Source organism: Aulostomus chinensis, chromosome 7 (genome assembly GCF_037954235.1).
Source record: "Aulostomus chinensis isolate RoL2024-O1b breed Wild chromosome 7, RoL_Achi_v1.0, whole genome shotgun sequence".
NCBI lineage: Eukaryota > Metazoa > Chordata > Actinopteri > Syngnathiformes > Aulostomidae > Aulostomus > Aulostomus chinensis.
In genome coordinates, this window is record NC_141326.1 from 12,660,001 (window position 1) to 12,686,016 (window position 26,016).

At 41.3% G+C, this 26,016-nt stretch overlaps 2 protein-coding genes across 2 annotated transcripts in view; both read left to right on the forward strand.

Annotated features, from left to right (window-relative positions):
* The window catches only part of mical2b (microtubule associated monooxygenase, calponin and LIM domain containing 2b), a 56,430-nt gene extending 51,573 nt beyond the window's left edge, over positions 1-4,857 (forward strand). Inside the window, exons 33-38 of the mRNA XM_086207942.1 lie at positions 168-241; positions 337-426; positions 2,154-2,247; positions 2,769-2,871; positions 2,955-3,028; positions 3,109-4,857. Of these exons, the coding sequence (XP_086064068.1) occupies positions 168-241; positions 337-426; positions 2,154-2,247; positions 2,769-2,871; positions 2,955-3,028; positions 3,109-3,344 (671 nt within the window). The 3' untranslated portion in view covers positions 3,345-4,857. The remainder of the gene's footprint in view (positions 1-167; positions 242-336; positions 427-2,153; positions 2,248-2,768; positions 2,872-2,954; positions 3,029-3,108) is intronic.
* A 329-nt stretch (positions 4,858-5,186) lies between these two features.
* parvaa (parvin, alpha a) lies at positions 5,187-25,778 on the forward strand. The gene is made up of 13 exons (XM_086208499.1): positions 5,187-5,616; positions 10,337-10,426; positions 10,730-10,800; positions 11,435-11,537; positions 11,852-11,992; positions 17,066-17,181; positions 17,369-17,427; positions 19,595-19,614; positions 19,835-19,896; positions 21,184-21,252; positions 21,551-21,652; positions 24,707-24,779; positions 25,062-25,778. Exons 1-13 carry the CDS (start codon positions 5,481-5,483, stop codon positions 25,136-25,138), a joined length of 1,119 nt encoding a protein of 372 aa, XP_086064625.1. The 5' UTR covers positions 5,187-5,480; the 3' UTR covers positions 25,139-25,778.
* Positions 25,779-26,016: the final 238 nt, after the last annotated feature.

Below are 26,016 nucleotides of genomic sequence, written 5' to 3' on the forward strand. Positions count from 1 at the left end.
ATTGATCAAGGCAGGTATCAAGTGACGCATTGACTTAAAATTGTTATAGAAAAGAAGGAAGACAACAGGGAACATGGCTTCTAGTTTCATGTGTGTGTATATACCACTTCTACAGTTATACATAAAATGACAACAGTTTCTAAACAATCCCATTTTTGGTCTTCTAGCCTCCAGCCAGCAGAATCTGGACGAGTCATGTTCAAGTGAGGATGAGAACGACAACACATCACCTATTCAGAAGGTTTGTATGAGTCAACACAATACAAGGGCATGTTCACTCTTCTTCCATGTGTGTTTGTACGTACCCTGAAGTGGTTTTTATGCTTCTGGTACCAGCTGGGATCAGAGAGATGGAAGAGGAAGCAAGAGAAGACGGTGGCCCAGCAGGCCAAAAGAGAACAACTGAAGAGGCTTCACAGAGCACAGGTACCTGAAGAAAAATAGAAAAAGAAAAAGTTGTTTGTCTTGGTTTGGCCTGGCAATGAAATGAGGGGAAAACTATTTGTCTGACTGATGCCCTGCCTTATGCTCTTCACGTTTAAAGGGCCATGAATGTGCAAACAGCTACGGCTGACTGATTCAGGGAACTTTAGCGGAGCGAGTTCGATTCCTACAGATAGAAAAACATGGTCGCAGGTCGATTTTCAAACAGAATAGTTCAACATTCAGGCTCGTACACTTTTAACTTTCCCGCTCAAGAGTTTGCAGGATGAGGTTGGATGATGACTATGAAGCAAGTGACAAGAAGTAGTTAGCTTAGCGTAACTGCAGTACGGTGCTATTAATATGGCTTGTAGGAGGTGTCCAAACATTTTTACCTGCCGGGGACCACAGGTGTCGTCCACAAGGGAGAAGTGTGACCGAAATACTTCTTCTGGTGTTTTAACATGAACCACAACATTTTTCCTAAACCGAACTTCTTTGTGACTGAAATCCCTCAGGACGAACTTCTCTTTTGTCCTTCCTGTCCTCATTTAAAGGACACCAGGCATCAAAGCTCAGACTCCTGGAAATCTCAACAGTCAGGAGATAGTTGCAACATGTCACCTCCACGTAAAAACAGGACTTCTCCTTTTTACGCCTCTGCGCCTGTGAGAGCGTGGAGCTGGAGGAGTTTTCAGGCTGCATGTCCGTATATCCGTTTTATTCTCGTTTACCTCAGGAACGCCATGATGGAATTCCTTCAAATTTTGCCACCAATGTCTTTCGTACTGTCCATCGGGACTCCGGGATGACCTTCAAAGATTTTGGAGGTCAAAGATCAAAAGTCACTGACGGGCATACTTTGTAGTGACGACTACTTTGTGATGTTTCTTGTTGCATTGCAGTTTTGGATTAAACAAACCAGAACCAAGAACCAGGATGGATTAAACAAACTGGAACCGGAGCCTGAGTGTATTTACAGAGCCTCCCCAGTTCTTATGGTCAAAATTTTAAAAATCTTTGAAATCAGTCCTTACGGCTGTGGTCCACCGGGTATCGCTAACTGGTGCGGTGTGCTTCATGTTTACCATGTAGATGAGACAGAGGTAACAGTCTCAACAAACTCCCGGAAAGAAAGTCAAAATGTTCCTTTAAATTCTGGAGTTGCTGTTAGATACAGACAGATATTAAAATATTTTTAAAAAAACAAATATTCTCTGAAATACTTTGCATGAAAAGGACAAGAGCACCTACTCGCTCGTAACCAGATATTTTATTTGAGTGATAAATGTTCCTACTCACACAAAAAAAATACATAACCTAACTCAGGCAAATTGATAATTTGATACATGTGTCCAGATTTTGTAATGTACTGCATTAAAGGTGAATTCAATTTTTTCCTCATGAACTGAAAAATGATTTTTAAATATTCAGGTTTCTCTTCTTTAACATTTGTTGCAACCCTCTTATTTTATTCGTGTTATTCATTTGTCGGCACAGCTTTGCACCGCAGAAATCGCCTGCGACTTCGGTCAATGGTGTGTACGGATGAAGTAGCATTACAAACAACACTTTCTTAAGAAAGTGAGGGCGACTATATTATATTTATTTCATCTACTTAGTTTAGAGGCTGAGAAATATGCCTTAAAACCTTTTAAAGATCCCCCGAGTACTACACGGAACCAACTCATTTAATGTGTCACTTAACGTCCCATGTTTTCATCACCCAGGCAATCCAGCGACAACTGGAAGAGGTTGGAGAGAAACAGAGAGATTTAGAGGAAAGAGGTGTGGCCATTGAGAAGGTCATCAGAGGAGAGACAGGTAGAGCATAACACACACACACACACACACACGCATGCGGTTACACACAGAAGACCTCATTATTCAGTACAGCAAACAAACAAAGCCATGCACTGTACAAAGATTAAAAGATGAGTCAGGCTGTCGGTTGTGAGTCGAGCCATTAAATGTATGTAGAGGCTTTTAACCAGACCAGATTACAAGGCAATCCTTTCCTCTCAGTGCTCCGAGATGCACAGACACTCACATGAATGAGGCTTTCCCTCTGGATTTCTGTTAAATGTGTTACGATCTCATATTGAACTGAGTCATAAGTTCTGTGGGGCTTTATCTTGTTCAATCTCGAAGACCTCTCTGAGGTGTATGTGTGTGGGGGTGGGGTGGGGGGGCAGGTTTGATTTCAGCAGGACTTTCCTTTCTGTAATGGCCTTACATGATTAATGTCTTGTTTTTTCAAAAAAAAAGTTCATTCCTCACTGCTACCGTCCCTCTCTTCCATCCTTCATCCTTCTCTTCCTCGTCTGTTCCCTCCTCCCGCCCAGCAGAGTCGGAGGACAGTGACGATTCCCAGCTTTATCAGACCTGGTTTAAACTAGTTCTGGAGAAGAACAGATTAGTGCGCTACGAAGCTGAAATCATGATCTTGTAAGTGGCTTCATCTGATGTTGTTTTTGTGTTGCACTGTCCATCTTCCACCAGTAGAGGTCACTGTATTTTCTTTTTTGTAGTGCTCAGGAGCTTGAGCTGGAGGACACTCAGAGCCAACTGCAGCAGGATCTGCGGCGTAGGATGGCAATAGAAGGTAAAGTTGAACACCCATAGTCTAATAGTGTGACATGATCGTGTACCTCATCTTACCGTTCACCTCCTTCTCTTCTCCAGATACAAGCAAGAGTGCCTCAGAGCTGCAGGAGGAGCAGGAGATCCTGGCTGAGATCATGAGGACGGTGGAGAAGAGGGACATGCTGGTGTCTATGCTGGAAGAGCAGAGGCTAAAGGAGAGGGCTGAGGACAGAGACCTGGAAAGCCTTGTGCTGTCTAAAGGTTACGAGTTCCACTGGGCCCAGGTGGATGACAGCTGGGGGCCCGAGGAGACAGATGTGAGGGTTCAGTGTTGAGAGTAGAAACTTTTACCATTAGCCTGGCTTATTCTCATAAATCCACAAGTCTAGATGATGTGGCAAGAATGGAAATTTTTATGGAAATGTATGTGGGGATTTTCCCTTTCTAAGTGTGAAGCTTCGTTCAGTCTCATGTTGCACCTTTACACTACACTCAAGAGGAAGAAAGGCAGCGTAGCCCAACCTGGAAACAGAGCTAATGACTTCCTCACAGGTATGAGGGCTAATAACGCCTCTGCCATTGACCCTCTGTTCTAAGAAGTCTCATCTGCCATGGCCCTGGAACTGGATGCACAATACGCTTAACCACTCCTAATAACGTGACTGGCTATGGTTTATGTTGTTGCACATTACATAAAGCAAACTGCCTCATCAAATACTGCTGGTTGCTTTCCTCAAGAGTGGGTTTGTTGTGACGGATTTGTTGTTTTACTAACACTGTATTCCCTCACTTGATATCACCTGAAACGACTCCAGGCACACATTTCCTGAGGTTTCAGCATGAGTTTATTAATCAATTATGTGCTTTATGTTCCACTATTAGTCACTATGTAGCTCAGTGTGTGTGTGTGTGTGTGTGCGTGTGAGTGAAAGGTATGGTGTATATTTTATTTTTCCCCTGTTGGTATTGTACACTGTTCATTAATATTCAATTATATTTTACTTACTTGTATTTACACTCAGACACTAGCAAACACAGGAGAAATGTCATATATTTATGTGCAGTCAGCTGTACCACTGCCAGGTGGCTGAGCCGTTCACTTATTCTCCGCAGACGTGGTTGGGCAGAACAGCTGCTGCAAAAAAAAAAAGTTGCACACTTGGCCACGCCCCTGTCAGTGATGTCACACCCGCCGTCTCCATATGCTGTTACTGAAAGAGGCGTGGCCTGAGACTGAGGAGTTTTGTTGAGATTTAAGGTAGCCTGTGACTAACTACTGTCGGTAACTTTGATTCACTGTATGGACTGAGTGAGACGGGCAGAGGCACACGTGAAGACCCTCGTGAGATTAACATGTTTACATTTTAATCCCAGGACCAGCAACCGTATTTGTTGTTTCCTGGATTTTAAATGATTTGTTTATGCTGTTAAATAACATAAATTTAATTTACAATAATTTATGTTGTCATGATTAAGACTGTGTTGTGTTTCTATGCATTTTGGTTTTTTTTTTGCTGCTTAATTCTTTTAAATTCAGATAAATCTTTAATAAAATTTGTTTCAGAATTTTGAGTAGAAAATTGTTGAAATCATTTTGTCACTGCCTTTGTTAAAGCAAATCTAAAAAAAACAAACTACAATGAATATTCAAATTATAGAGAGACACATTTTTAAGGTGGAAAGATTGAGGGGCTTTTTCCTGTTTTGCCACTTATGTATTTTTTTTTTCATGTATGAAAAACCTGTTTTTTTACTGTTGCTGCCTCAGTATTTATTTTTAACTCAGGCCGAGCACCATGAGCTGAATTGGTTTATTTGGGCCAGATCATGTCGTCATCACTGTAAATTGAAATTTGCAATTTCTCAATGATTTAGATTTATGCTGTTTATTTCCTTTTATATTTATATTTAAGACCGGTATTTAATACAGCTTAATTTTGTCAAATGTGGCTCACATATAATTTGAATGAATTATCCTACTGATTTTATACATGTATAGAGAGAGAGAGAGAGAGAGAGAGAGAGAGAGAGAGAGATTTTGAGGCCACGAGATATAACTTGTAACCTCAATTATTTTATTTGTGGCCACAATCTCAAACGTATTCTACAGTAAACTCTTCATTATTACGTGTAAGTAGTCTAATGTTTAGTTATCAAAAACAGCTGCAGCGGAGTTCAAGCTCTGCCTGCTGTGTGCGTAGGACCCCATTGGTTCCCGTGGTACTCTTCGATTCCAGGCCCCTGGGAGTTCCCTTCCCGCGGTCAGCCTGCTGGCGTCCCTCCGGTGTTCCTCCAGGGAGGAGGAGCTACTCGCTCTAGCAAACTTCGGGAGAAAAAGTCTGGAATTCCGTTTCCGCTTTAGGGAGTGGACGTTGATTCTGTTTTTTTCCTAACTTTCAAAGAACTTTAATTTCCACGTCTACTGGGACCACTTTCCCGCAGTCACTGCTGGTTAAAGTATCATTAGGACGATGGCTTCCTCGCCCCAGAAGTCCCCTTCCTCTCCCAAATCTCCGACGCCGAAATCACCGTCCTCAAGGAAGAAAGATGACTCTTTCCTGGGAAAACTTGGTGGAACTTTGGCAAGGAGGAAAAAAGCTAAAGAAGGTAAACGGCTAGCAAAAATAAGGAGCCTGTAAGTTGAATAATAGCAGTGGACGCCGTCGTTTTGTGGGAATATTTACAGAATTGATAGGAATTATGGAGCTAATAGCAGTTGACGCTAGCCTAAATTGCAAATAACTGTCTTAACGTCGTTATGTACACAAGTATAAGACGGATACGTGATTAAATCTCCCTACGTGACGTTTGAACGTGTTGTAAACACCACCAGACTATCACAAAACGCGTTTTAGGCGAGTGTGTGATTTTGTGGCCGCGGGCCGTGTGTGTGTATCCTTGTAAGGTATTGAATTCGCCGCTAGTGTAATAATTGAGGCATGAGACATGAGTAAACACAGGCCCGGGCTCCGTCTCACCCAGGCCTGCCTCGCTGCTTCCACTCACACAGGGATTTTTACCAACAGTTTGTTCTATCAGGAGCTGTCAACAGGTCAGAGGTCAGGGTCAGACACAGGGCACCAGCTCACCCTCCTGTTCATTTCACTTCCCCTCTCTTCGTTACAGCTCATAAAACTTCCTTTGTTGCATTTTGACAAGCAGGAATGCCCCATTAATAAGAATACTCCAAAAGCCAGTTTTTAAATGCCAGTTTATATCAATGCAGCTCTCCTCAGAGATAGGAGCCTGACATTCATGGTTAAAGGCCAGGTTTTATCATGGAATGAGAAAGGTCTCTTTCAATTGGATGATTACTTTGTGTCATTCAGGTCTGCTCTTCCACAGCTGAGCCTCATTTTATGATGCTGCATGCAATTACATTACCCACGTCATGCTAGATCCACACACTCACGTATTCACTGGGTGCAGGGTGTGTGTATTGGGCGTCTGAAATGTGTGCCTTGATTTCATTGAAATCGTGGGCTGGTTGCTCTTGTGCCGATCATTGATTAAATTTATGTCACGCTGACGTTTATGGCTGGGGAGGGAGAGGCCAACGAGTTGAATTGGAGTCAGATGAAAAAGAGAAGCAGGGGGGGTATGGTGACGATGGGATTAAGAGCTAGACGATGGGGACAAGATGGTAGGACTACAGACGAGACAGTAGGTCTGTCAGAAAGCATTCTATCCACTGGATACAGATCAGCTGTGCAGTGTGGACAGCACAAACAGGAAATAGAGTGCAAACAGGAAGAGGTAATATACACAATTCTATATCCTCCGTGAAAGTAGAGCAAATTTATCTTGAGGTCAGATGTTGTAGCCCTGCTAGCTCAGCCCTGACAAGGATGAGCTCCAGGGGAGTGAGCTGCTCATCCTAGCCCGGGGAAGATGCTTGAGCCTGGGGGACGGAGACAAACAGACATGGGCTGTGGAGCACTCTGCCCTCCAGGTAGGAGATCACACCAGCGTGTACGCTTTCCTCTCATGTATGCAGTAAGTTTGGTCCTGAATGATGCATCTGTTGACATGGCTGCTGGATTATTATTACCCTTATTAAACGGAGCAGATAGATTTGCATTCTCCTTTTACGGCGCTGGTCCAGAGGGGGAGGAGTGATCTGCAGGACACTGAGGATGCTTGTCATGCCTGCTGTTTGCATTTACTGACAGCAAATCAAACCTGCACCTGTGTGTTGGTGGAGATCACGTAAACATATAGCTTTCGCTGACATATATCATCTTCGTGTTGCATACAAATGGGCTGGTTGTATCTCTTAAAGGCTCTAACACCTCTGCATATTTTCTCATCCTTAAATAGCAGGAAAGATGTTAGAGTAGCTCAAACTGTGTTAACTGGCATGGTGTTATTGTACAGCGGTGATAGCCCCTGGAGTCGGTAATTTGCCTCTAACAAAGGCATTTGATGTTATTTGTATTGCATCACTGATCCGCTGTTTGACATCTTAAGTCCCTCTGTATTAAATCTGAGTTGTAACATGAGATTATTTCAGTGATACTGTAATCTTAAATGACTCTCCTTGAATATGTTCATGAAGTCCCACGATCAGGCAGAAGGTGCTGTCTTTATCTGTGTTCTTGTGCCCACATTTACTTTAATTTGAGCTCTGAAAACTGCTATTGTAGAAATGCATTGTGTTCCTCTGATCATGTCACATTTAGTTCTGCTTATTTTATTTTGATTTCAGGAGAAGTGCCGTCTTTATTAATCTCTAACCCTTGTTATGAATCTTTGATGAATTCACCTCTTTATATGTAAAGTACAGATGTACTTTGGTGTGCACTCTCAATAGAACTTTTCCTTGGCATAGTAGTCAGACTATTTGAATAAATTGTTGTTTTCAAGATCAGATTCCTTCTATTTTCTAAAATGCTCCAGGTCTGACATGCCCGTAATTTTCTTGCTGAAATAATTTTTCCTGTTCATGTCGGTCATTGTTAGTTCCCTTTCCATCACGTTTCCAGTGCAATAGAATATCTCTTTGTGTTTTCACAGATAGATTTTTCTCGCTGAGCTTCAGTGGAAGAATAGTAACACAAAGAGAGGATGCTGCAAGATACTCACTTGATTCAGTTATTGGAGGGCTGGAGATTAATGTAGAGTCACCCAGAAATGTTTTAAAAACCAGATATGAATTAGCATCGTTTCACTGTGTCAACGGGATTTGGGGAGTGGGTTTTTCGATTAAATGCCTCTAATGAGTTCCATGTCCGAACAAGCACAAGACGTTTTAAAGCTTTGTTCTATGGCTAAAAGTATGGCAGTTTAACTTGCTCTAGGATTTTGGGGTGCATGTATCCAAAAAACGGCAGCTGCCAAGACTACTAACAAGACTACAATCTCGCCTCGCTCAGGTGGTCAAGTGGTCAAGCGCATGTCACATAGGCAGCTGGTTCAAATCCTGGCTGGAGGTCCTCTGCTGCATGTTGCACCTCTCTCTCGCGCTCTCTCTCTCTCTCTCTCTCTCTCTCTCCCCTGTGTCCTGTTAAATGAAGGGGTGTATGCCCCCCCCCCCCAAAAAAAAAGACTACTAAGGTTGTCATGAATTAATGTGTCAACAAAGCAAAGCAAGTTGTGGTGATTTGTGAAGTCACACAAGAGTGATGTAGTTCCCTTTTAGAATATCTTAAGCTTCAAACATTAAAAAAGGGTTGGTCATTAGTGAAGATTATCTTGCTGAGCAAATGTGAAAGTCTGCTGAAATTTAATTTGCTACAATGACTGAAAAATCCCATTGGTTTTTGGTCAAGGAAAACTTACACAATGCTAATTTCTGGGTTGGCCTCCAAAAATACATATCCCTGCAGCACTCTATTAGCTTTTGATAGCACGGACTGTGGATTGGGGATTTTATACCTTGTCTGGGTCACCAGGAGGAATAATTACTGAAAGCAATGTGTTGAGGTGTCACATGAAAGTATTTTACAAGTTAAAATTATCAGCAGAATTTAAAAAAATGCTTTAACATTACGCCAGAGGTTTTTGCACAAAGACTGTAGCACCCAGTCTTGTATTGCACCTTTAAGAAAGCCCTATCCATTCATGGGCAGGTTGCTGTCATACTTGTGTTTCTCTGGTGTATGAATTTGATGAGAGATGAGATATCGGATCAGGAATGTCAGAAGCGTGATCCGATCCTGAAGTTTCCCAGATCAGGTGTTGGCATGATGGTGCTCCTTCACTGATCCAGATTCAGTCCCATAGCTTGTGCTGGACCTTGAACCCTCCGTAACATAATATGAGACAGACCACCAACCCATACATACAGCTAGAATAAATAGATCTAAAATACACGTAAATTAATGTCTTTTTTAATTACCATTAAAGCTTGTTGTGTGGTTTTCTAAAGCCTTGTAAATATGAACAGAATGCCATCCATAACGTAAAGGTGATAAGATTCAAGTAAAATAACTGAAAAAGACAGAATCAGTTTCTAATTGGCAGATGTGATTTCGTATCGAATAGGAAAGTAAAAAATATGGGTAAGTGCATGTCTTGAATTTAATGGATGAATTTTAAAATGTTGAACATTAAAATTCAGTCTTGAGGTTTAATTTCCTGATGAATTGTTTACTTTCACTTCTCCTTTATGACATCTCAGTTAGAATCGTGGATGTTTGCTTCAGTGCGCTGAATAGTAGCATCCTGTGTGTGGGCTGGTATGTGTTTGTGCGTGTGTCTATCCGTGGGTGGACATTTGGGTGTCACAACACCAGTAAGGGATGCAGTAAGTCAGTTCACGTCCTCAATAAGACATAAGATAGCGATAAAGATGTGTGTGCCTGTGCATCCAAGCGTGTGCACGCACACGTGCAGACCGCAGGCCTTTTTGGATGGTGTTGATTAAGCGGATGTTGTTCCAGGAGAGGCTGAGAAATGCACAGGATGTTCAGTCTATGCTCTCAGCATGGAAACAAACACATTCACACATGCACAATCCTACACACACACATACGCACACACACAGATGTGCAGTGATCAAGCCTCCTCAGGTATCCGACACATGGAGAGGAATGGCATGCTGGGTGCCTGTAAAGCCTGTTGAGAAACAGGAAGCTGTGTTTGTTTGACATCAAGTGGTTCTTGGCGGAGGGTCTGCTGGTGGTTGTTTGTGGAATCGGGAACATTTAGGGCATGTTCCAGTCAACTCTGATTGGCTGATCAGCTTCACCAAATAAGTGCACAAGGTGATGTGAGGTGACACAGCAGTTGGTTGTCATTGGTACTAGTTTTAGGTTGGCTTTGTGTGTCTTGCAGTAATAAATGTGTACATCAGTAATCTTTTGTCTCTACCTTGTTACACCAGTGTCCGAGCTCCAGGAAGAGGGGATAAATGCCATCAACCTTCCCCTCAGCCCATCCCACTACGAGCTGGACCCCGAGGACACCATGCTTGGTAATTGACTGCACTCACCTGTCGTAATATATCAAAACAATACATATGAATGTATTGATTGGCCAGAAAAAACATGTTTGATTGCATATTTCATCCATCGACATAACTTTGTTAAACTAATAACAATAAAAAAGGACATATCAAATGAAGTCAAGAACTTGACTTATTATGTTGAAGCTTCTAGTATAACTGTAAAAAAAAAAATATATATATATATATATATATAAACTTGTTGCTAAAAATCCTCTTTGTTGGAAAGTTTGACTTTTATTGACTTTTATTTTGTCCCCGGTCATCGTTTAGAGGAGAATGAAGTGCGTACCATGGTGGATCCAAACTCTAAGAATGATCGCAAGTTGCAGGAACTCATGAAGGTAGCACTGGACCCACAAGAAGCTTTTCAAAGAGAATTTTAAGACTCACAAGCTTTAAATTGAGACAACAATTTACTATGTGTGCAACCAGCAAAGTGATGCTCAAAAAAAAAAATCACCTCACCCACACTTGCTTGTCTTAGAAAACATCTTTGAGAGGCCCAAATTGATCTCAAACGTGAAATTCCAATATAATCTGTGGCATGGCATAAAGCAACGAGCCTGCGTCAGTTAGCAGGAAATTCACCCAGATGCCACGTTCAGTCCTGGGATGAACACGCACATTGATGAAGGCTTTGCTGGATATGAAAAGGACGGGAGGGAGATAACTGGGTGTTTTTTTTTCGCACATTTAAGGGGAATGTTATTGCACTATGTGTTCAGTCCTCTGTAATATATCGCTATGGGTTTTTGAAAATTTCATAGATTATAGGCAACAATTTCATGCTGCCGACGTGCTTGACTCTTATCAGGTCTGAACAGGGACAAAGCTGCAGGTGCTGAAATGTATTATCTTTCCATATTGTAGTATATATTAAGTTAGTATCAGACCTATCACTTTGTGTAAAATTCGAGTAACACCATCATCATCATCATCATCATCTCATTGCATTGCATCACTCTGTACATGTAGGTGTTGATCGACTGGATAAATGATGTCCTGGTGGGCGAGAGGATCATTGTGAAGGATCTGGCTGAAGATCTGTATGATGGACAGGTCCTGCAGAAACTGTTTGGTGAGGAATTGACACAACCGACATTGGAAATCATCCAAAGGCTGTAAAGTAACTAAAAGCTGAAGTGGATAGGAAACCCACGTGTGCCATGTTTTCACTGTAAAATTTTAAACCTCGACTGAGTTTTGCAGTCCTTGTTGAATCCTGCTCACAGGTGAACATCATGGTCATGTTAGAGGACGTTTGTTTGTTTTGACATGCATTGTGTTGTGTTATACTAAGAGGTGTAAATATTTAGCCTCCATCCTAATGTCACTCTTTTTTATATACTCATTGTTGGGTTTGTCACAGTATATTCCCTTGTGCTGTTTCAGAAAAGCTGGAAGGCGAGAAACTCAACGTGGCAGAAGTGACACAGTCAGAGATCGCCCAGAAACAGAAGCTGCAGACAGTTTTAGAACGCATCAACGACTCACTCAAACTCTCCACGAGGAACATTCGCTGGAATGTTGACTGTAAGTGACAGAAATGACATTGGATCATGTCTTAATATTTTATCTTTTCTCTCTGACATTCTATTTTCAGTGTGGCAGCTGTTTGTGTGTAACCTACATATAATCTAGTCTCAATGTCTTACTACTGTTGGCTCCCCCTAAAAAACCCAGAGTTTACTGAGAGATGGATTTGTGACTGCACCATGCATTGCAAGATCTGGCTTTTCTTATATGAACCCCTTAAACACATGAAGCACAAATTGTCACTGTCAGACGTGTTTTTTTCCTGTGTGTTAGACTGTATATTAAGAGTGAGGAAGTGATAGCTCCCTGAAAGTAAAGACAAAAGACTTGTGCCTGGGTAGAGCATCCAGGAAGCAGGACATGGACAGGTCCACACATGTAGCTGTTTCGTCGTAAACGACAACGTCTCGTGCTGTGCCTTAATTCGAAAAGACTTATCTTCATTACCCTTGGATATCATTTTCTAGTTTTAAACGGGTGGCATTAAAAAAACATGGCCATTTCCTTGCTCCTTAGATAACGACCTCCTCCATACACACATGGGCTCAAATAGACATGACACACAAAAAAAGCAGTGCCACTTCTGCATTGTAAACATCTGGGTCAAATAACCTCATGAAACAACAGGTGGAAATACCATTGTTTGATTTACATCCAGTAGAATGTATGTCAGCATTTAAATGAGCTCAGCATTTAAATCATTTGTGTACACAAGAAAGAAGACTTAGCAGCCGAGTCCCTGTGGCTGAAAGCAGTAACTAGCACAGATTATTGCAACTGATATCAGCTTATTGCTAATACATTACTGTACATAGGCTGATAGTGAACGGGAAATTGCAGCATATAAATGCCAAAGATATGTTAAAGAAAATTTGAAATACATTACAACAGTGTTAGTCAAACAGGTTTTTATCCTTTTAATGAAAAAAATGGGAAGTGCAGTCAACAGGTATCGTCTCTGTTTTAGCCTGGTGCAGGCTCATTAAACCAGGACGCTGGAGGAGGACATGCTCATAGGTAGCCTGTGCTCTAGTTAGCACAGGTCTAACTAACAATATTAATAATGGAAGCATTTGATTTAGGGTGTTCACCTTTATGTGCATACACATGTGCTTTTGCTGTTAATAACATGTTAAAATGTTGGCTGTGAGTATTCAGTTTACTGATATGTTACCCGACAACAGTTGAAACAACCCTTTAACCAGCACGCACAAATCCTTTGCTGTAGCGAAACAGGCAAACATCAACTGAAAGGATATGTTCTGTCATCATAACACCGTTACTGAGATGCACAAATATGTGATGAGCATCACCACAACATTACTGAGACTGTTGCACAGAAAAATAATGTGCACCATCTTTTAGCAGGCTAGGCTACCAGGAAAACCCCCAGTACCCCCACCCATGCTTGACGAGAGTTGAAATGTCAGGTAGATTTGAGAAGAAATGACAGTTGAGTAGTCGGTTAACACCGCAGACATCATCGTGGTGGTCTAAAGATCTGATCTGATTTAGCTGGGAGGGCCCAACTGCACTTAGAGGTTACCATGGTGATGATAACTGCTTACGCTCCTGAACAAGATGATGATTCAGCTGAGAGACACACCTCAAACTCTGGCTTTCCATTATTGTCACTTGTCGCTATTATCACTCATGTTACAAATTTTCTTAGCCAGATTTCCTTTCTTCAGGGAACACTAGACCTGTGACAGGTTCTTTTAACACCTCCACTCTCAGGGATGAATGTACTTGTCCTACCATTTGATTTGCATGCTTGATATTCAGCTGCATACAACAAACAGACAACAAATGTAGCCATGCTTGTCAATAGCGTTCTGCACCTGTACATGTCCTTTGACTATGAGGCTCTCAGCACACTGCCTTTTACTTCTGCCATTATCTGTACCATTAATGAGATGTAAGAAGAAAAATTATGGTTTGTGGCTTGATAGAAGATTTACTTGTCTGAATAATTTAGAGAAATAGATTCTTAAGATACTGAGTGAAGCTTTAAGATGACTAGCAATTGATTTTTGTTAGTTTAGAACCATATCAAATGAAATTCTTAAATGCACCTTTGGTAGAGGTTTGTCCTTGAAAGCCATTTGAAACAAGATGTCTTCAAACATGATAAAGAACACAGTGAACAACAAGGAATGCAATTGATTTTGCTGTCCTTTTATTCGAGGAGCTTTCTTTGAATCAATTCACTTTTATTTGTCCCGACTTTCATCCTCCGTTCAGATGTCTTACAGGGAACCCACATCAAAAGCACAATGTGAGAGCAGCACAAGCACCTTCGATACATTCTGTCCATTCAGTGCACTTAAACCGGCATTAGGTCCGTCAATCTGCAGTCCATCTGCACACGTGTCACAACAGGGCCCCTGTGCCCTTTTTTCCTCTAAGTCTGTTTATTCTCTTTGCTACATTTAGTGAAGCATAATGGACACAGACAGCTGTTGAAACTACATAATGATGACGTTTATACGTTTAGAACTTAAAACAAAATCTGTATTGATTGTTACGGCTGTGTGACTGGAGGCCAGACATTATAGTCAATGTATTGATAGATAAAAGTCACGTTTCCTTCCGGAGCTGAAGTGAAAGTCTGATAACTCTCTGCTGCTGATGGACAGCTGCTCCGCTCATGTCTGGCTTTGATGTGGATTCTCCTCTTATTCAGGACGTAATAGGCTTATGTTGGTTAACTTGGCATTTAGTTTGATCTCCATTCTTCACCATTGTTTTAATTGATATTGGTTGTTTTGTTAATCCCATTTGTTCTGTCTTGCGGTTTGGATGACAAACATGTCTGACTGAAAGGATTCTTGATGGTGTAACTTGTTAAAGTACAAAGATGTTAAGCCATAGCAACTAATTTCCTCCCCATGCATCTTGTTTCTGTGTTTGTGTCTCCTGTTTACCATCAGAGGTGGTGACCTTTGCTCATAAATCATCACATTCAAAATCCAGAAAGTGTGAAAAGTAACAGAATAACACGGCTTGTTCTTTGGTAGCTTAGTGAGTTGATAAAGATAGAGATGTGGAAGACAGAGTTTTAGATGTCATCGAGTTAATGAGTGCTGTCGGCCTGCTGGCTAATACCATTTAGCATTTTTTGGCTAAACAATGATAGCAGATACATGGAGAAATATTGGGTAAATACTGCTGGTTACAGTCTTCCACATCTATCAGTAGGATTACATAGACACAGTTGTTTCTTGATGTATAAATGTGTGCAAATGTCTTGATTGTAGTGTGGTTGAGACAGGAATGAAATATAAAAGATTATTAATGTAAATGAAACTCAACTGTATAAAAAAAAAAAATTTAATATGATGGACTTTCAATTTTACTGACACAAAATAAGCCAGAGGGACTGAAAGGTACAAATACAAAACATAGTGGGTTATTTTTGTGCACTATGGTGTACTATCTATTTTAAACTGGTTCTCTAACCTTTATTGTTGGCAACGCGAATGGTAATCCTGAAGGAAGGCTTGGTCAAGAAAAGCTTTCTCATAGTGAGGACACTAAAAACACAGAAAAGGGTTTTATTGATAAAACCCATTGTGCAATTTTTAACAAAGAAGGGAAATTTTTGAAATTTGGACAAACGTGACATGAATCAGTATTCATGTATCCACCAAAGTATTATTGAGACATTTGTGTCAGATGATCACACACATCATATCACTCCTCTACAACGGTGCCACCCCTCCACCCCCCAACCTACCTGACTGTGTCCCTCAAACCACCCACTCAACCACAACTTACATTCTTGTTCCCCAAACTCAATATAGTTTGTTGGTCAAATATCACATGTATTCATTGTCAAAGTTTGATGGAAACTGTTCAGTTTTTGTTGTTGAGCCTAAACATGTGTTTTTAGAGTGTGGTTATTGAAAATCCTCCTAGAGAGAGTGTTGTGGGATTGTAGTACCTCCGGTGTGTCTGTTATTTCCAAACTGATGAAGTTCTTTTCAACTGTGTCAACTTTATGACAATGGAGCAAAAAGTAGCTGACTCAAACTTCATTTGTTGATGGGGAAAAATGTGCTTGCTAACGTTGCTGAGCAAGCTAATATTAGCTGAACTACCTTGAGCTATTAGCTGAGTCAGCTAACATAAACTCCGCTAGTTAAATTTAGGCAGGCAAGTTAACATAAGCTGAATCAGGTGAATCAAGGCAGGTGAGCTGACATTTGCTGAGCTAGCCTGGGCTAGCTAACGTTAGCTGAGCTAGCCGACATTAGCTGCTCCCAGTAAGTGCTCTGATTACACATCTAAATAAATAAAATACAGAAATGAAAAGAACAGGTCAATTATTTTATTTCTATAAATGTGATTAGGTGACAATGAAGTACGTTGATAAAAGTCGTTCAGTAAAATAACTTAGTGTAACCCAAGTGTCTTCTCATTTTTCCTGTCTATGTTTTGTTTATCATTCGTGTAACACTTAATACCTTGGGCAAATGTCTGATGTATAGAACATTTATCGCATGGATAGTTATTCATTGTTGAGGACCCTGAGCTTTCAAATTCATTCAGAATTTACTAATTAGCTCTCAGAAATGTATTTTTCTTGTTCTTTCTTCCTGATTTAAATATCTAGCAACAGAGTCATCAAAATTCCAGATCGGCGACCCTGACTGTGAAATTATGTTGTAAAGGGTTTGTTTAAACCCACATTTTCTGCATCTTCACTCATCACATCATCTACCAAGCCACAACTTGCTACAGTCCCTCATGAAAGAGCACACCCCAGATGGAGAGAATGTCTTCGCCTTGATGAGTCATCATATCTTAGTCAAATATACATGAATATATACTAAGATATAACTTTTCAGGTTTTATTTTGGGAGGGAGTTTCTGATAATTTATGGTGAAAATAATAACTAAACAAAATAATACTATGGAGAAATATCCTGATAATACTGCTGGTTGTAGTTGTCCACGTCTGTCAGATTTATTCAACCTGCATCATTGATAATCCATAAAAGACATGTTTTTCGTTACTTTGTGTGTTTTGTTCATCCTTTGTTTGTCTATCTTCCCCAATATCAGCGGTTCATGCCAAGAGTATAGTTGCCATCCTGCACCTGCTGGTGGCGCTCTCACAACACTTTAGAGCACCAATCAGATTGCCAGACCACGTCTCTATTCAAGTCGTGGTGGTCCAGGTGGGTGAAGCTCTGCTTATGAATGTAGCTACTCAGTTGTATAAGACGGCTTCCAGCTTTATCAAGATCGTTGGTTTTAAAAAAAAAAACCTTGCAGCTTTGCTTCGAATCCATGTGTTGCTTTTTCCTCCTCCTGAAACTGGGTTGAATAAAATAATCACTCATCATTCTCCATTATGGCTTTCAGAAAAGAGAGGGCATCCTTCAATCCAGGCAGATTCAAGAGGAAATCACTGGCAACACAGAGTAAGAAGCCTCTGCTTTCTGACTGTTCACACCTCGTATGTTTACACCTCACACATCCTGTGTTGATACAAATCAACTCACCTCTGATTAGATCTCTGCAGAAGATTCAACATGGACAATGTCTCAGTGCATCACAATTCTAATCCAATCATCAAATTTTCTGTTGTGACAAATAACACATCAACATGGGACATTATTTTACCCATGCTAGCCGTGTTTTTCTCTTAGCATGTCAGCGTTAACTCTCAGTGGTAATTTTCATTAAGCAAGGCTGCATCTCATTACAGCCGTTGTCTAGAAGCCAGAGCTGATCAAGGTCAGTTTAAATAATGCTTATGATTCCACCAGAAAGCTCTTGGTGTGTTTCAGGCATCCCAGAAGCAGCTCGGCGCTCCACTCCATAGAGAATCTGTGGAAAGCCTAGTTTAGATAAAAGTCTCATCAAGCTGTACAAAGCAGATCTAGCCAGACAGGAAGTCCCCTCATGAATGGCATCATGAAACCAGTCAATTTTCAAATTAAAACACCTCATGTTGACTATGGATGTATTTGACTTCACTAGTTTTACATTGCATCATACCTTGTTGGAGCAGGCCCGGAGTCGTCTGCTTTGAGGCAGGTCAGATGTCATCTGACACCACTGACTTCAAGAGGTTCATCCTTGAAGTGGGGAAGCACGTTGTGTTATGACACCGCTCACCCTTTTTACAAAGACAAAACAAGAGAGGAAAACACTTGGAACACAATTGCAAGATATCCTGAGACTCATGCATGATGGAACAAAACTGCAGCCCACACACACACAATGTCATAAAGTTGTGCCAGCTGTAATCTAGGGGGTACACTGCAAAAACCAAGTCTTTACATGTAATTTGTATTTAAAACATTTATCATTATACCTTTTTTTTGGCATAGATTGGGGGGGGGGGGGGTGTGACACGCAGCAAAGGACCTCTGGTTGGGATTGAAACCGGGATCAGCTGCGTATATGCGCTCTAACCACTCGACCACCTGAGCGGGTCAGCCTCATTATACTTAATACAAAACAAAATCACAGCTTGTTTATAAGAGAATATTATTTTAAAAGATTGCTGGCACATTAACTCAATCCAAGTGAGTAAATCTCGACAGGGTGGTTTATTCATTTTTCTAACGAAAGTTAAAAAAAAAAGCCTTGTGAATAGAATACATAGCCGTTGTTGAACTTGCAATCAAAAAAATGTGAACTGCACATCTTTCTTAGTCTCAAATATTCGTATTTACATAAACATAATGGTGGCTAGACAACCATTGTATCCGAGCAAGAGATGTGATGGCAGCCTTAGCTGCAAAAATAGACAATTTAAATCACACACACACTTACACACTTCCTGCTTGCTGTGAGGCAGTCCTGAAACCTGACAGCAGCAGCGAGGGAGATAACATTTTGTCATGGTAGATGGATACACTGTTAATAACACACACACACATGCGTGCTCGCATGGGCACACACACAGAGTCACCGTGGAAATATGGTTTTCACCACACCTCCAGGACCACTGCCCAGGCCTGCCTGCCTTTGCCATCCCAGATTACACCATGAATATGTGTGAGGGAGCCTCGGCGTGTGTGCGGACGTGCGTGTGTGTGTGTGTGTTGATGCTTGCCATTTCTTGCTGGCCTGCCCCGCTGCGATATCTCTTCCTCCGGGACATTCACACTGCAGCGATGCCTACCCTCCAAAACCACCTGACCCCTTCCAACAACAATATCCTCCGAAGTGCTAACATTGTAATAACAGACAAGGGAAGAGCTGCGCACAGAGAGGCACGTCTTCATTCATTGTATCAATCCCCCGCAGCATTGTCTGCTGCTGATTTTATGACATTGTGCTGTAGTATGTGGTCATTGTGGACGTCCCAGTGATGATACCCAGGTTATTTGAATACCCGAGGTGTACCTGTGTCTGCCGTTAATCAAATTATGATGCCATAGCTACGTCTATTGTTGATGCTCATAATCCCTCCATTCTCTGCATTCCTCTGTGATTGAATTGGAAGCACTCATCTTTCACAATCTCTTGTTTTCTATGAATAATAAAGTGTGAAATTGTCAATAAGTGGAAATAGCTTATGATTTGTGTATTTGACATATTTTGTCTCCCTCTTTTGTTCCCTCCTCTTCACAGGGCTTTCTCTGGCAGACATGGTATGTTCATATAATGGCGAGTAAATTGAACCGTGTGTTTTTATTTCAGGAATGTTCACATGTCCTTGCCCCTTTTTTGATTACAAAGTAAACACACATCCAGTAGGTTCAAATCAGGTGCTGGAGTGAGAGTGAGGATAGAGTTCGTTCATTCATTCGTTCATTCATTCTCACCACCCACCAGTTTTGATTAATCACTTGTTTTGTTTACTCCCCACAGAGCGTGATGCTTTCGACACCCTCTTCGACCATGCTCCAGATAAACTCAACGTTGTCAAAAAGGTATGAAGGCTTTCAGGTCACTGTGGAGTTTCATCGGCTTTTTGTTCTGCTGCCATCTTGAATGCAAATAGCATCTCTCAAAATCAGTTGTTGTAATGCTGAGATGATACTTGGTGCAGCTATCTGGTATTTTGAAACATGAAAGGAAAAACAAACATTGTTTTGGTGTGAAATCACTTCAACAATGGTGGTATTGACATCAGAAACTCTCCTTTTGTCTTGGCCTGTATCTGATACTCTATTTGTACTGTGGCATTGTCTTAGTAGACCTTCCCTGGCTTATTTATCACCGCAGCTCCAGTTTGCAACGCAGGCTTTATGAATGTGGTGCTTTCAAGATTGGTCATCAAGGTTGCCTCACTACAATGGAGCTGTAGGGCCATTGTTAAATAAATACAAAAACATTAAAGAGATTTTGAGAATGTAATCGGAATACTTTGAGAACAAAGCTGTCATTTTCCAAGAATACATTATTAATATTTTGAAGTTACTGTGAAAAAATTTGAGAGAAAAAAAACTATAGAGAAATCAGTTCCTTGAAAGCCAAATCAATCTCTTTCTTCTTGGGCACACTCATGTGGCAGTTTCACCTTATTGTCCACGCAAATGGGATTTCATCCTTGCAGCTAAAGTACAGCCTCAATCCTTTTTGAATTGGAGCATCCTGATCTGAGAGATAGTCCCACAATAGCCAGAACCAGAGGAGACACCGCAGCACCGTTCGAGTGCTCACTGCAGTCCAAACACCAGCCTTAAAAAGATACTTCACCCAAAAATGGTATTCACCGTTTCAAGTACTCACAAATAGATGTCTTGAGGTCACCAAGACATTTTTCCCTTCTGTATCAATTCTAAGTATATTTCGCTTGACGCTAATTGGCTGTGGTTGCAATCTACAAACAACAGCTAAACCGTCCAAAAACATCAGTTACAAACTGTCAAGCACGTGGTCCAGCATGATCCACTCATCCACAAACACTTTGATTTGAGCTAAAAACAAGCAAACTTTAACACTCCCAGTTCGGCGCTTCTCTGAACGGGCAGGCTTATAGTTTGTTTGTTTGGTTTTTGCTCAGATCAGAGAGTGTGTTGTTGATGTTTGCTGATACATAAAAACTGTTTGTGGGAACCCGAGAGTGTGTCCATTATAGTTACCACTGTTTCGCAGAAATGCATTTATGTGTGCTTTTGCAAATGGCAGCAGTGTAGATGTGTGTCATTGGGTTCCAAATGTTTTCTTGTGTGAGAGCACCAGTTTCTATGACATGTTTCACTTTGTTTTCGCAGACACTGATCACGTTTGTGAACAAACACCTGAACAAGCTCAACCTGGAGGTGTCGGAGTTGGAAACACAGGTACTTCACACTCGTTTGGTTTGTGATCTCACCGGATATATTTGGCCTCTTTTAAATGTCATCTGTTAAAGAGACAACTTGTTAACCTGCTGGACAACTGTCCACCGATTGTTGGTGTAAATATTCATGTTCATGGTTACTGGTTAAAATCAGGCCCAGCAGATATCCAGCATGATAAACATCAATCTCAGTATGATATTTGGGAAACAGCTGTTTAAGATCCACCTATATCATCATCATCATCATCATCATCATCATTCAGTCAGGAGTGTGTTTTTGTGACTGTGGTGTGTCTCAGTTTGCAGACGGTGTGTATCTGGTGCTGCTGATGGGCCTGTTGGAGGGATACTTTGTGCCACTCTACAACTTCTTCCTCACTCCAGAGAACTTTGACCAAAAGGTAAAGTGAGATATTTTCACACTGTTTATCATTATTATTATCATTATTATTATTATTATTATTATTATTACAGAAATGCTGCAAGACAAAGGTGGGGTCATGAGACTTGATTTGTTAATGTGATTTTCCTATCATGGAATCATAGCTCACTCACATGTAATACAGAAAAAAACAGAATGTTTCTGGTCCAAAAAACATAATCTGCATTCAAATGCAGATTATGTTGAAAGAGATGAAAAGAATTGTTGTGCTGCAATAACAAGTGAAAGTTCCCCTCAGGATTTGAAACTAACACCTGCCAAATGAATGTAGATTTTACATTTGGCAAATAAGTCTCTTAAGACTATTTGCAGCACTATGGGGTAAATGTTTAACCAAAATAGTCACGTAATCAAACACTCCCCTTATCCTGAGACTCTATTTTGATTTACGAGCCATAACCAATTCAAGGCGGTCCTCAGGGACAGCAGTTAAAGTGCAGCCCTGCTAGCAGCTGCTAGCCACCGTCAGGCTAGAGGAAACCAAATCTTAAGAAGAAAACTTACCAAGGGAACGAAGACAAAGCCTTCAGAAGGAATTTAGGGAGGTCTGGAGATGACCAGGGTTTGTTTGAGGCCGGCTGAAGGATCATGTGTGAGGTGATGAGTTGTTCTGTGTAGTCGCTGCCCGTCCGCCAAACACAAAAACAGAATTGTTTCTCTCAGCTGCCTTTATGGATTTTGTACCCTACCCCCCTGTGTTATTCAGTGGTTTTACTTGTGAGAGGGACATGGTGTTAAACCATGGCATGAGGATGAGTATGCTACATTTGGCATTTATTCCTGACAGTTGAAGGCGTCTGACCTTATCTAGATTTTATTCCTCTGCACAGGTGGAGGCAGGAACCCAGAGACATTCTATTGGGTGTCTGATTATCCCATTCTTGTTCATCTGACATATCAGGAACGCCTTGAGAGAATTTTTGTTCCGCTTGGCTCAAATGTCCACTGGGTCAAAGGTCACTGTGTCACCTCACATGAATGTGATTTCTCAGGAGCATCATGAGGATACTGTTCAAATATAGAGCAAACACCCACTGGAACCTGAGAAAAGAGGAGTTCAAGGTCACTATGATAGGCACATAATGCAGAGACATAAAACCACAATATTTATTTGTGGTTTTGTTTGTCACTGAATGTCTCTCATTTGCTGTTATTCCTTTGAAACAGACATCTACTACGACTGTGTTGGACTAACAGATGTGTCAATGCCCACTGTCAGTAATCCCATCTTGTATTTTCGAGATCCTTGACCCATATTTGGTTCTTAAAGAAAGACTCTAAGAACCAATACTTCATTTCTTCATATCTGAAGCTTCGTGCACAGGGGGGCCAAGACTCTCCCCTCAACAGCTTGATAAATGCCATCCAGTTCCCCCAGAGCCCATTCAGTGCAGAACCATCTCTCCTCTCCATTGGCCTCTGGAGTTCCATGGTATTCTGAACAGGCAATCTGCAGAGACACCACAGTAGCCTTTTGTTTGGGTCTTGGCCAGCAGCCCTTGCCAAGCTGCGAAGCAGAATGGGCATCAGTGATACAATGTACACAACTACTAAGACACACATACATACACACACACACACACACACACACACACACACACACACACACACACACTCCTGGCCCAAAAGAACAGGCAACAGCCCCACAGCATCTGTAATCTGCTATTGCACAGGGAAACACTGGAGTGGCTTAGGAGCTCAGCTCTATTACTCTGTGTGCATGTGTGTGTGTGTGTGTGTGTGTGTGTGTGTGTGTGTGTGTGTGTGTGTGTGTGTGTGTGTGTGTGTGTGTGTGTGTGTGTGTGTGTGTGTGTGTGTGTGTGTGATGTACCAGGGGTGGCCTATGGGAAGTAGCACCAGGCATCAAGGAACTGCTCCACATCTCTTCAATAGAAATGCCCTTCTGTTTTACTCCTTTATAGTTAAAGCTCTTGCCGGTCAAAGGTGTTATGATTTCCCAGCAGGGGAGAAGCACATGAATATAATGGTCATCTATTTCTATCTCTCCTCTGATTGGCTTACTTAATAGCGCTCCAGTCAGATTAGCTCAGCTGGGTTCTTCAACAGAATCATGTCTGCTTGAGGCTCTCATCTACACTCAGCACTACTGAAAATATAAATAACTCCACATTATAATTGCACCCACAAATGGCTCCACGTTTTCAATGACCATCAGCTCGACATTTCAGCATCGCTCCTCATGTCAACCACCAGTTTCCTTCTAAAGCCCATATCTCCCATATGCCGAATTATCATACGATGCATCTGTGGTGTAATATTTGCGTATGATGATATGCCAGATGTCAATGACAGGATCTGTTTTTGAGTGACACTGGTGAAATGTTTCTGTTGATAAATGAGGGAGCCGAGTGTTTGTGCAGCTGCTGAGGGCTTATGTTCTTAGAGAACAGAGGTGTGTTCATGTTTGCAGACACAGGACTGCAGTAACCTGATTGAATCAAGTGTATAGTGGGATTTAGCATCAGTTTCCACTTAATACAGAGGAGCGAGTTTGGGTGTGGAGTTGTCTGGTTCTACTTTCCCACCTGAGCCTACATACTGTTTTTTTATATAGAGATTATAGATATAAGGGTGTGTGTGTGTGTTTGGTGTTTGTTCACATGTACTTTCCATGTAGGCGAGTACACAGAGGTCGATGTGATGTAAATGTCATCATCAGAGGACGTGGTAATGTGTTGTGTCAGTGCTTGATTTGTCTGTCAGAAGGACGCTAACTGCTCATGTGAGGGAAGACGTCCTTATTAGTGACTGAATGAATCCAGTCCACACTAAATATCTGTGAAACCCAGAGAACAGGCAGGTGGATTTTTAGCGGCAAGCTCTTCTAATGTGTTGATTATCAGATTTGATGAATGATGCTGTACACCGGTGGAGAACGTGGTCTCTAGAAAGTATAAGTTGACAACATAGTACTGGGCAGGCATCCGTGGGCTCTGCCAGAATCAGCCTCTGCGTTCATTTCTATCCTAACAGACTGGTACCGTCCCTACAGGTGCACAACGTGTCCTTCTCCTTTGAGCTGATGCAAGATGGAGGCCTGGAGAGACCAAAGCCCCGACCAGAGGGTACGACGCACATCCAGGCCACTCTCACCTCAGACCGTAGTGTGTTCAGCAACACGATAGGAGAAGAGGGAGAAGTGGCACAAGCAACAACAGCTCCACACTGAATGTTACACTCAAGGGTTTTTGTTTTGTTTTTTAAACTATGTTAAAGCAGGTGTAACTACCTATTTTCGTATTTGTTTTATGTGAATAATGAGTCAAACGCTTAGATTCGTCAGCCACTCATACGCTCTGATATGAGCTGGAGATTGCTCCCTGATCATTCTCTTCTGTTCTTTCCAGATATTGTCAACTGTGACCTTAAATCAACCCTGCGTGTTCTCTACAACCTCTTCACCAGATACAGGAACGTTGACTGAGAAACACTCGTGGCAAGAGGGAACATCTTTTTTTTTTTTTTCTAAACCATGGACCACATGCTTAAGCTTCAAAGTATTTTTCCATAATTGATTTGTAAAAATCTGCTTATTTAATCTGAATGCATGCGTCACATTTTGTCCTTGTACAATAATATACCCTCCACACACACACACACACACACATACACACACATACATTTCAACCTTTACATAACTGCAAAGACAGTTTGAGTGACCGATATCAGTCCTTCTGACAAGTATTCACTGAGAAAAATGAACATCACCAGCAATGCTGGCTAGATAAATGCTAATTAGATCATATCAAAGGGCAGTTTTAGATTTTGGAAGTGTAGGTTAAAAAAATCGCAACTGTATTTATTGTACATTTTGATACACTTGTTCTTTCTTACTCTTCGAGCTTGTGAATTTTTCCTCTCTGCTCCTGTTGATATCATTTTTAAGTGCCTTTTTTAAAATTGGTGAACGTTGTCAGCTCCCGTGAGTTGATGTGTGGATGAACTTGCTCTCCAATTGTCTTAACTTCTGATTTCATTTGCATGTCTGCTGAAACATTTGATATATTTGACCAAAGCTTTGTTGTATTCACACTTTAAACATATAAAGTCTTCTTTACTCAGCATTGGCCTGAGGTATATTTTCTCTTTGCTTGAACTGATTGGCACTCATCATCCGCGGTCAGTGTTGATACTTCTATCAAACTTAGGTATTTCTAGATAGAAAGATTCTCCTCTGTTTGCTTGGGCGCGTCCTGGAAAAGAGTGACATCATAACCTGAAAACACTCAGAACAGCCAGACCAAACGGCAGAGCTGAGAACAAATGAAAACAGACAACTCTGCTCAGTAAAAAAGCTGTGCT

Bases quoted from the DNA above. Each gene is read 5' to 3' on its own strand.
- parvaa (XM_086208499.1), top strand. From the start codon at position 5,481: ATGGCTTCCTCGCCCCAGAAGTCCCCTTCCTCTCCCAAATCTCCGACG. The intron at 5,617-10,336 runs GTAAACGGCTAG...TTGTTACACCAG, and splicing joins GAGGAAAAAAGCTAAAGAAG to TGTCCGAGCTCCAGGAAGAG. The intron at 24,780-25,061 runs GTACGACGCACA...TGTTCTTTCCAG, and splicing joins ACCAAAGCCCCGACCAGAGG to ATATTGTCAACTGTGACCTT.